This window comes from the organism of the source record quoted next, unplaced genomic scaffold, assembly GCF_019419815.1.
Source record: "Pyrus x bretschneideri cultivar Hongxiangsu unplaced genomic scaffold, Pyrus_bretschneideri_v1 Contig5, whole genome shotgun sequence".
In the NCBI taxonomy this organism is placed as follows: Eukaryota; Viridiplantae; Streptophyta; class Magnoliopsida; order Rosales; family Rosaceae; genus Pyrus; species Pyrus x bretschneideri.
In genome coordinates this window covers 284,681-296,656 of record NW_025999787.1, presented here as the reverse complement: position 1 = coordinate 296,656, position 11,976 = coordinate 284,681, and the positions used below count along the sequence as shown (strand labels likewise).

General features: G+C 44.5%; 1 protein-coding gene across 1 annotated transcript; it reads left to right on the top strand.

Moving 5' to 3' along the window:
* The first annotated feature begins 4,346 nt into the window (after positions 1-4,346).
* LOC103966376 (F-box protein At2g27310-like) lies at positions 4,347-5,802 on the top strand. The gene has a single exon (XM_009379534.3). It carries the CDS (start codon positions 4,473-4,475, stop codon positions 5,469-5,471), a length of 999 nt encoding a protein of 332 aa, XP_009377809.2. The 5' UTR covers positions 4,347-4,472; the 3' UTR covers positions 5,472-5,802.
* The last annotated feature ends 6,174 nt before the right edge of the window (positions 5,803-11,976 follow it).

The window sequence follows — 11,976 nt, the reverse complement described above, 5'->3', positions numbered from 1 at the left end:
GTCCACGTGTTACCAGCCGAATTCCAACCAAGTACACCCCAGTCGAATTTCTTGGATGGGGATGTGGTCGCCGAGGAGGCAACACAAGTCGATTTCATCGCAAACGATGACGACCGAGAAACCCGAAGCACGGACAACCTTAAGGCGGCTTTGGCCGAGCTATTTCCTCGCTCCCCTTCGGTTAATCTCCAACACCTGAAGCCGTTGTACATCACGGCTCACATCGAAGGATTCCCTATTTCCAAAGTGTTTGTCGACTGTGGGGCCACAGTCAACATTATGCCAATATCTGTCATGAAGGCTTTGCGCCGTTCGGATAATGAACTCATTCCGTCAGGGATCACTATGAGCAGCTTCATTGGTGACAAGTCTCAGACCAAAGGAGTGTTACCATTGGAGGTTAGCATTGCCGGTCGCCAACACATGACGGCATTCTTCATAATTGATTCCAAGACCGATTATAACGCCTTACTTGGTCGAGACTGGATCCACCAAACCAGTTGCATTCCTTCATCACTGTACCAAGTTCTCATCTTCTGGGATGGCAAATCGGTTACCATCCATCCAGCCGATAATCAACCATTTGAGACCAACATGATTCAGGCTCGCTATTATGACGATCACGTCGGCTACATCACCCTCCAAGGTCTTAACGAGGATGGGCGGCCGACGCGAATTTCAGTGCAGAAAGTGATTGAGGTCGGCGCCGAGACTGTCCAACAGGATTCGGCGAGACTTGGCTTGGCAGATTTGGTCCCCAATGCCGATGATTGAGCACACCAAACAAGAACAGCGTCAGGCCGCGGTTTCGTCAACAATGGAACGTCTGCCGGCCCATTGGTACGCCATTACCAAGCAACCACATTCCGGAATCAATTTAATTGAATTTTTGGCCGAAGCAGATGACGGCCCTGTTTTGTCTCTTGATAAAGTTCGAGCTGCCCCGGCCGAACTCGAGGACCATCGGCCTCAAGTCAAGGACCCATTAGAAGAAGTTAACGTCGGCACAACCGATGATCCTCGCATATTGTTTATCAGCGCGTTACTTCCACCGGCCACGAAGGTCGAACTCCGAAAGTTACTCCAGGAATTTAAAGATTGTTTCGCGTGGAGTTACCATGAAATGCCAGGCCTCGACCGAAACCTGGTAGAACATGAGCTACGCATCAGAGACAACTGTAAGCCTTTTCGACAACCCCCTCGCCGATTCTCGACCGAGTTACAACTCGGCATTAAGGAAGAATTGGTTCGGCTTCTCAAGGCCGGATTTATTAGAACCGCTCGGTACGTCGAATGGTTGGCCAATATCGTCCCAGTGTTGAAGAAAAACGGTGCCCTCCGCATTTGCACCGATTTCCGTAACCTAAATCTGGCGACTCCCAAGGACGAATATACAATGCCCATCTCAGATTTGCTAATTGATGCCGCAGCTAATCATGAACTGCTATCCTTCATGGACGGCCATGCGGGATACAACCAGATTTTCATCGCCGAAGCCGACGTCCACAAAACGGCGTTCCGTTGCCCAGGGGCACTCGGTACTTACGAATGGGTAGTCATGCCATTCGGCCTCAAGAATGCCGGCGCCACATATCAACGAGCCATGAACATGATCTTCCACGACTTAATCGGGACCATCGTCGAAGTTTATATCGACGACGTGGTGGTAAAGTCGAAACGCCGCCAAACGCACCTGGATGACCTGCGGCAAGCGTTCCTTCGCATGCGCAGGAATAATCTTAAGATGAACCCAGCCAAGTGTGCTTTCGGTGTTTCGGCCGGTAATTTCCTAGGGTTTTTGGTGCACCATCGCGGCATCGAGGTCGACGCAAATAAAGCCCGCGCCATCATTAGCGCCCCTCCTCCTACAACAAAGAAACAATTGCAGTCGTTACTTGGGCAGATCAACTTCCTCCGCCGTTTCATCGCCAATTCGGCCGGTAAAATGAAGGCATTCTCGACTCTCCTTAAACTTAAGGATACCGATAAATTTGTTTGGCGCGAAGAACATCAGAGTGCATTCACGCAAATCAAGGTGGCCCTTTCAACCCCACCCGTGCTGGTTCCACCTTGTCGAAACAAACCCCTTAAATTATACATTTCGGCATCCGCCGAATCCATTGGTTGTCTCCTCGCGCAAGACAATACCGTAGGACGTGAGCAGGCTATCTTTTATCTTAGCCGAAATCTGAATGCACCAGAGCTCAATTATTCACCGGTCGAAAAACTTTGCTTAGCTTTGTTTTTTGCCGCGTCCAAGCTTCGGCATTACATGCTCCCCTCCGTTACGCAGGTCATCGCCCAGACAGACGTAATTCGTTACATGCTCACTCGGCCTATTGTTAAAGGCCGAATCGGGAAATGGACACTTGCCTTGTCTGAATTCAGCCTGCAGTACGTACCCCAAAAAGCCGTCAAGGGGCAGGCTCTCGCCGATTTCTTGGCCCAGCACCCTTCCCCATATGGCTTGGAAGGGGGCACTGTTGACATCGGTCTAGTCACCACACGCGATAACCATTGGACTATGCATTTCGATGGGTCCAGTACTTCGACCTCGGCGGGTGTTGGCATCGCAATTCAGTCGCCCAACCACTGCCGATGGTATTTCTCTCTCAAGTTGGATTTCAGCTGCACGAACAATCAGGCCGAATATGAAGCACTCATTATCGGTCTCCACGTTTTACACGATCTACGGGCCTCCCGTGTTCTTGTCCTTGGTGATTCCGAACTTGTGATTAACCAATTGAACGGCATTTTTCGTTGCATGAGTTGTACTTTAGCGCCATATCACATGGTCGCTACCTACCTGGCCGAGTCATTCGAACGGATCACGTTTGAACATATTTCACGAATCCACAACACCGATGCCGATGAACTCGCCCAGATCGCCTCCGGAGCACAACTCATGGGGGGCAAACTCGACCGAATTGCGGCCACAGGCCTGCAATCGTATCCGGCCTTGATCGATCGGCAAACCCTCCAGCGCACACACGTAATACGTACAAGGGTAATGTCACTCCCGTCCCTACTAGACCGAATTCCTTTTCTTTTCCTGCCGACACACCTTCAGTTTGGATAAACAGCACTGTGGAAGCAACCGGTGAGCACCTTCAGTTTGGATAAACAGCACTGCCGCCGCAGAATCAGCCGACCGAGAAACACCTTCAGTTTGGATAAACAGCACTGCGTCGAGGTCGACCGATTATCTATCTAAGTCTCGGCCGAGAAGGGTTTTCGAACCTTTGTTGGTGGAGGTCATCTAACTAAGCCTTTTCGGCATAGTTGGGTGTTACGAGTTGCATTGCTCGGCGTATTGGACGTCGAGTGAGTTTATGATTGGATACTCGCAAGTAAGTTTCAGGGTTCGGCATTCCGACGGCCGAACTACGTTTACCATCAAGACATACATCACATTCGAGTACCTGTGCCCATATAGTTTGGTCTCGATTCGGCGTGCTTATACTCTTATGAATATAATCACAGTGACCGAATCAGGATCCAACGACCTGTGAACTCCGTAGAATTAGTAGCCTCGTCTTCAGGCTATAGAACCCAGAGACCGAGAGCGTTCCTTCCTCGGTCGCAATCGCAAGATACAGAAGTCGATAGCGCACCCAACGCGACATCACATTTTACTCCTCGGCCGAGCTCGGCCGACGAGTTGGCACGCCCCGCATTCAACCGAAGGACGTAGTTAGCTCATTAGTTACTCGGCCTGCGCGCCACGTAGGTTTTGTAATTTTTGTAGACAACAAAAACTCGTTAAGATATTAAATTTAATACAATACGACCCGTTATGATAACATGTATGACATATATACTACAAAGAGGACCGTTTCTCAAGCCTAAAGTGAACCAAGGAAAACAAAGACTAATAAATACGTACATAAGTTTTTGTACTTGAAACCAAACACAAAACTAGAACATACCCACAACTACTGTTGGGGTCTGGTAAAGCCGAAAACAACAGGCTATGTAAATAATATATAAAAATTGCCAAAGAACTCAAAAAGAATACGTGAAACCAAACACTCCTCGACTCCCACCAAAAAACAATACAATAAACAACCAACCTAAATAAAAACCAAAGAGAACACAGATTGTTCAATTCTTCTTTTTTCGTTATTTAAAACCAAAGGAAATATATGAAACACGCTTGTGTTCAATTACACATATCCAATCAAAGAGAGATTTGCCTGCTCCTTCACTGCAACTACTTTAATTATTGTTTAACTAATTAATTAATTAATTAATTAAGCTTCAAAAACCTTGTAGCTTGAAAGCCGTTGTTTGACCCATTCAGCTTTGGCTTACTCCCCTCTCAGTCCTCGCTATAAAACCCGCCCTCCACACCCTTCCTTGTCACATCTCAACACAAAAACAACCTCAAAACCTTCACTGCATTTTCTCTGCATCCAATCAGACCCAGAGAAACTAAAACCACAACAATTATTCTTTTTTTTCTTTTCACAATGAGCATTTCTGTACCGGCCGTCGATCATGGCGACAGAGCTTCAATCTCCTCCGTCCATCCCGACATCATCACGGCTCACATCCTCACCCGCCTCGACGGCCAGACCTTGGCCTCCGCCGCCTGCGCTTCCTCCGAATTACACGCCTGCTCCGCCGAAGAAAAACTCTGGCGGGACGTCAACACCACCACGTGGCCTTCAATAACCGATCCTCGAGTCGACGACCTCATTTCCACTTTCCCTGCCGGTCACCGCTCCTTCTTCTCAGACTCGTTCCCGCTCCTCGACTACTCCCCCTCCCAATTCGATTTCAGCCCATCGTGTCCCACCACGGAGTTAATCTCCGCCGTCGATATTTTTTACAAAGGCCAGGTCATTTTCTCGAAAGTTCAAGAGTCCGAGACCGAGTCCGGGTGGTTCCTCTGCTCGCCCTTCCGAGTTGACTTACTTGACCAAAAGGAAACCGTCCCAACACCAATTCGACATGTCGGGGAAGACCAGAAGTCGTTGGAGCACTTGGAGGACAACTTGAGCCTGAGCTGGATCTTGATCGACCGGGCCCGGAAACGCGCGGCGAACTTGTCGAGCCGGAGGGCGGTGACGGTGCAGCGGCACTGGCTAACGGGGGAGATACAGCTGCGCTTCGCCACGATTTTGGCGGCGGAGAAGAAGGGGGAGTATGTGCAGTGCGGGATGGTGGTCATGTGCAAGGGAAGCGAAGGAGGGGAGCTGCACGTGAGAGAGGTGAGCATGAAGGTGGAAGGAATGGAGGGGAATCACTTGAACGGGAGGGAGAGTTTGTTACTTCTGCAGAGGGCGATCGAGGGAGGGAAGAGGAGGAAGGAGGTAAACGGGAAGGCGAGATTCGATGAGTACTTGGAGATGAAGAGAGAGAGGAGAGAGATAAAGGAGAGGAGAGAGAAGGCTTTGGACATGATCTGCATTGCTACTGGGGTTACTATTTTGATAGCGTTCTGGTCATTTGTCTTGTTCAGATAGTCTAAGAGATGATGATGATAATGATGATGATGATGATGATCATGGTGATGGTGATGATGATGATGGTGATGATGGATGATGATGATGCTGGTGGTGAAAAAATCGATGATGATGAAGCCCAGAAAATCAAGGAAACAGTTGGGTTTAAGTTACTTTACTGTTAATTACACAGTTTAATTAATTCTTTATACCAAAATGTATAGAAAAGTTCATACAATGGAGAAGCAAAATGGGATTTCGATTATAATAATTTGTTTATTTATTTGATCACAAATGTGATTATGTAGTGTAGGCTCTTTATACACCATTGAATCGGTTCAAATTAAGTATATGTGGAAGATGTGTCTCATTACAAATATTTTTGAGCTAGTTAATAATATGGCACTACCTGCTCATTTGAGCTCATTCCATAGCAAAATTTCATGATCCAAATCGTTTGTTTCAAATATCGGCATTCAAAATGTATGCTTGCAAAAAATTAGTGAATATACATGCAGCCATGGTCGAGGGTGTTATTAGGGTCCTTTCAATCTCATAATTCAACTCGATGCAATTTGGTTGACTGAAAAAATCAATCTTTATATTTGAACCCAAGTATGAAATTGCAATGTTGATTTTTCTTCAGTTTAATTTATTAAGAATAAAAAATGTTTAGGGTTTGTGAATGAGATAGTATATATTATGTTTAGTACATGTGGAGGTGGAGGCAAAATTTACACATACAAAAATCAAGTCAACTCAACTCAGCCAAGCCACACACAGAGTCAAGTTAGACACACTCTCTAATTGACAACCAACGGTGTTTGTTGTTTTAACATTATATAATTTAGCACCACTTTCTTGCATCCACATTTCCTTATCAAAATCTGAACGAGTAAAGATTAAGTACTCATAGCCCTAAAGAAAGGACGAATAAATAAAGGCTTTCTCAACGAGGAAGCAATGGCCTATGGCCTATTGGGTACAACCATCCCAACCATTTGTGTTTCCTCTTGTTAGGTTTGGATAAGTTTTCTGTGGTCTCACTTTAAGCATGACTTTCAACATGAAAATAAATGACATCTTGTATGAGTGTTTTGCATTAGGCATAGAAGTCTTACAAAGTCTTCCCACTATATACATAATCTTTATATATTTGAGTTTGATGCTTACATTATGGAAATGTTATGATTTACGAGAAATACTTGCAACATAAAAATAAATGACATTTATCTACAATGCAGTCTCACTGATCTAAAAAGAGAAATGTTAGTTTGTTGCCATATGTTTTTGTTGATCCATAATTAATGACTACCACGTACTTAAAATGCGAGTCCAGTTCGACTAGCAACTAAATTATTATAAGAGATAAAAACACGCGGCAGCACGAACGGCAATCTCTTCTTAAAAGAAACAAAAAACCTGTTTTCTTTTTCCAAATTTTTGTTATCGATTGGGAATACATCATCGCTAAAAAAAATAATTGATTATTCAAAGAAAGTGGCAATGATAACCTCAATGTTGAAGAAGCCTCTCACTCTTTGAAAAGCAAAAATGTATGCATCTTCATCATAGCACGCATATGAGTGTCGTTATACCAAATATTAAACTCATCATCTTAATCTCTTTGCTACATGCTCCAAATATATCCATTGAAACATTTGCTGGAAAAAAAAAAGGATCGACATATATCCGCGTCGACTAGCGAGAATAAAAACATGCACGTTAATACATGTCTATCACATCAACAAATTTTCCAAAATGGCTGGCGCACAACATTTCAAGCAGCCGCATAAACTTATGAACAATCCATTTCCGATAGATGTATATCCATGTTGGAAATTCCAAGTCTCTGCGGATCAGAGCCAATAGAAAAGCAACAATTATTCAAACAGTCTACTATTCATCAACAGTAAAAGCAAAGCATTTGCTTTCCCGTGCTTTTAATAGTAAAGAACTCAGTAATCTAAGTTATCCAAGTCTTATTTTCCAAGTCTATAAGAGAAGAATCCGAAGACGGAAAAGCAAGTTATTTTCCATATATTTTCTTCAGTTCAAATTTTCTTTGAGTTCTCATTGTATTCAAAGAAACCATACATTGTAAACACTTTTATTTTTAGAAGAAGGATGCATGTTGCGGATGCAAGTTTCCACCGTCTCTTCTTTTGACAAAAATGCACCTGCAAAATAATAACACCTAAGATTAAGGCCAAAAGCCTTTTGCGCCCACGATAAATTTTGGGGGGTGGGGGGGGGGGGGGGAGGGGCTTTGACCAAAGAATCTCCGATGTCAAAGTTAGAATTCTGAGAAGAATATGTTTGAGTGTTTGTGGGTAGCGAAATGCCTCTTGAATTTTGGAGATAAATGGAGCATTTATAGGTGAAAAGGAGGAAGTGGGCCGGCCCTAGGGTGGAATTTGGGTGAGAATATTCCATAATATTTGTGTAAATAAATATCTTGGAGTAATTAGGTAAATATCCTAAATAAATGGGATTAGGATTACTTACTTGAAAAAGGTATTTTCTAATTGGGAATGTATTCATGAAAAGAATAAGGGATTATTCTATCATAAATACCGTTGACTTTTCATACGGACAAGGGTGCCTTGAGTAGTCGTTAATCTCTGCCTGCTTTACCTCAACTATGCATGGTGAATGGGACTGCTCCCTGCTTATTTAATAGGGCCGGTCTTGTCTTAATTGGGGAATAATCGACGTGTCAACTTCATGATTTTTGGCTCCACAAATGCCCCCACACTTGTTGGGCTGCTCGCAGGAAAAGGTAGGAGGTGTAGGAATCCAAAGCTGCAATGGAGTTTGTGTCCCAATTTGATGTAGATTCCCTCTTTGACTTGGAATTTAAATTTTTCTAGAAAAGAGAATGTAATTGCCACCAAAACCTATTTAAGTTTGCGTCAAGCACGGTGTATGGAGTGCAAATAAAACCCCGCAAGAAAGAGAGAAAGCCAAAGGATATTTGTTCCCCCTCCCTTAGCAATCTTCTTCTCTTGCCTGTGCAAAGAATTGTGTTCCGTTGCTTTTCTTCTTTTCCAAGGTAAGAAAAAAAAATTAATTTTCTCCTTCTTCTTGATTTTGCTGAGCCTCGGGCTTGAATCTTTGGCTTGATGGGGGTTGAGGACTTGGAAAAAGTGTAGGTAGCGGCTTGTTGTGCTATTGCTGCCGTGGCAGCTTAATTGTTGCGGTTGGTATGCTGCGGCTTGGCAGGCTGGGCCAGGTGCATGGACTTGGGTGCTGAGGCACTGGCCATGGGCTAGGGCCTGTGCAGCAGTAAGAGATGCAAGAGAAAGAGGGAGGAGTGGGGGCGCCAGCCCCTTTCCAGTTGGTTTAGGCCGCAAGGGAAAGAGAGAGGTAGGTAGTCCTGGGGCGCCTACCCATTTGCCTTGCAATGTGGTCATTTGGGCTAAGCGTAAGAGACCAGGCCGTGTGGCTTGGCATGGCTACTTCGCTCATTCGGTCTTGGTCTTATTTTTTATTTTTTATTTTTGTTTCTCCTTCGAGTAGCCTTCTAACAAATTTTCCTTGCGCCGTTGTAGGATTTTTTCGAACATGTCTTCCTCGAGCCACAAGAATGATGAATTTATTTCGCCATTGTATCGCCAGGGCAGATCTGCAAGTAAGCTAGGTTACTTCGGGGTTGCTAACATCAAGGTAGGTTCTGATGAGTAGTTCAAAGACTCCCTTGAGATGTTTAAGCATGCAATTCCGTTTGGGGTTTGCGTGAAGCGGGTCAAGGATGGTAGCAGTCGTGAACTGTGTGGCTCTAGGAAAGCTATCAATTCCACCCCTAGTACTTCAAGTTGGGGTTCACCGTTCCTATGCCTCGGTTCTTCCAAGAGGTGATGTGCTCTACGAAGTGTGCTCCTGCTCAGTACTCTCCGAATACGATCCATGCAATAGTGGAGTTCCACAACTTAAGCATGTTCTTTGACTTGGACCTGACTGTCAACGAAGGTACTTCTTTGACATAGGTCACATCGATGATGTTGAGCAGCTGATGACCCATCTTAGGCTCTTCGATCACTTGAGCAAAAAAGATCATGATTAGGCTAGGGAGACCCTAGAGATTAGCGAATAGCAGGAATACGATTCCTTGCCTGGGCTGCGCATTCCGACTGCTTTCATCGATAGTAAGTAGGTTACTTAGTCTTTAAACTGCTTTATACTTTTGGCTGAACTGCCTTCTGGTTTTTTTCTCTTCTGTTTATGTAGATTTGGAATTCGGTTCAACTCCCAAGATTTCTCCAGACATGAAGAAGGTGCACATCACTTTTGAGATTCCTGCTGAATATCAAGGGTAAGGCATTCGCTCGTCTAATCGTTACCATAGAGCCTGTTGCTAGTGGAGGCAGGAGAAAGAGATTTTTGTTCCCTGCTCGAGAGCCGTCAGTAGAGAAAAAGTCGAAGACCTCCTCTGCTACTCGCGAGGGTTCATCCACAGCTGGAAGGCTCATGGTTGACTTAACTTATTCTCTGTGAAGCCTGTTGCTCCTAGGGTTGCTAGAACAGTTGCTAACAGGATTGCACAATAGATGAGTTCTGTCGTGCCCTATATGCCTGGTTTTATTCCAAGACAGCCTTCCATGCCCAAGACCGATCCGATTCTAGAGGTACGTGTAGTGACGAAGAGCGAGGATGGCGATTCCACTGCCAATGTGGTGTTATGGCCGACTCTTCTTGTTAAGAAGGAAACGTCTGCCCATATGAGCAGCCGTGAACAGCCTGCCAGACCAGCCTTAGGGGAGTTTTTCGACATCCGTGCGTTGTTGAAGCCCGATCTGCTTAAGGACATTGAAACATGTGTCAAGTTTGATGATGGCTTAAGCAAGGTTATCGATTCTAGTTTCTTCGTAAGGCATGAAGCTTACTCACAGAAGGGTTCTCTGCTTACTATGATGCAGAAATTTGTGATCTTGGCAGCTGAGTACATGCGTATAGAGCAGGATGATGCCGAGGTTGCTAAGGTGATAACGACAACTATGGTAGCAGAAGCTTGCTCGGCTGCTAACAAAATTAAAAAGTTGGGGTCTGAACTTACCTTTTTGAAAAGATTTGATGTTTCTGACCCCATTGCTCATCAACTTGAGATTGCTCGCCAAGAGATCAGTGACTTGAAGTATGGCGTTGCAGAAAAGGAGATTGAAGTCCAACTGTTGCTAATGCATGACCTTGAGCATGCCATTTCAGAATTTTGGTCTGCCTGTGTTGCTAAGGATTTAGAGCTACTTGCCATGCATAATGACTTTTTTCGACTTAAGAAGGTTGTCAGTAGACTTGAGTCCAAGGAAGTGGAGCTGCAATGAGTGTTGTCTACTAGCGAGAACCTGAAGAATGAACTGGATGAGTTGCAGAATGCTCGTACTGACCTGATTGAGGGGAATAAGCAACTGAATAGCGAGGAGTCCAGTCTTGAGGTTGTCCTTGCCTAAGGTTAAGCTGACTTCTACAAGCTTGGCTATATAGATCATTTCATTGGCACGCCATCTGACTACGCCTTATCTGATAAGAACTTCAAGCTTTTTGCTAATTTCTTCCAAGCATTTGCTTAAGTTTTCCTTCAAGATCGCCATTGGTGAAGCAGTTGAAGATCAGGCTACTTAGGTAGGTGCGACCAAAGGTGGTGCTACCTAGGCAGAGGCGGCTAGTGACAATGTTGCCAAAGATGGGGCAACTGTAGATGAAGTGTAGGAGGTTAATACTGCTGGGAACGATTCGGCTGTTGAAGATGTCCAAGTTGCTGATAAGTGGTCTCTTCTAGATAGACTTTAGGATTTACTTTCTTTTCCTTTCCTGCTTTGTTTTTTTTCTTTGCTTGCACTCTGTTGGCCTTTGTGCCAATTTACCAATTTGCTAGAAATTAATAAACTATTTTTCTTCGCTTTACTTTATCTTTGTCTCTTTGCCTTGCTTCAAGCTTTAGCTGTAGAATAAACAATTGAGCAAGCTGCTTTGAACAAAGTAGTTAAACCTATCTTCATTGCTTTAGGCACCAACTTCGGGTTGTCGGGTATGGGTCTTCGCTTGCTTGAGGCATATTTTGAAACTTCTAACTTGCAAGGCCGAACAACATCTGTAGTTGCATGTTTCATATCGGTGGTCCACTAGATCTTTAATCATAAGGTTGTTAGTGAAGTGCGTTACTTTTTAATAAGCAAATGAGCTTGCATAATGTGGCTACCGATCTAGGCTTAGGACCTCTACAAAGTTGTTAACTAGAAAGTCAGTAGCTAAACGACTTACTTACAGAAACAGGCAAGTCTGCATGATTGCTTGGTTGTTAACTTTGATCTTCTAGGACGTTGACCCGTTGAGATTTATCTAGCGTCATTGCCCTCTGACCATTGACAGCTTAGCTGGTTGTTATTTCTCAAATCCTTTGAGCTGCATGGCCTGCATCACAACATACAAAAGATTGATGGGACACGAAATTCACTACCCTTTCGTATCAAAAGTGCGTGGTTCTATGGAAATTCGTGGGCAGTGGTTTGAAAGAACGCTTTGCACTTTT

Excerpts from the sequence above, each read along its gene's own strand:
- LOC103966376 (XM_009379534.3), top strand. The coding sequence starts at position 4,473 with ATGAGCATTTCTGTACCGGCCGTCGATCATGGCGACAGAGCTTCAATC.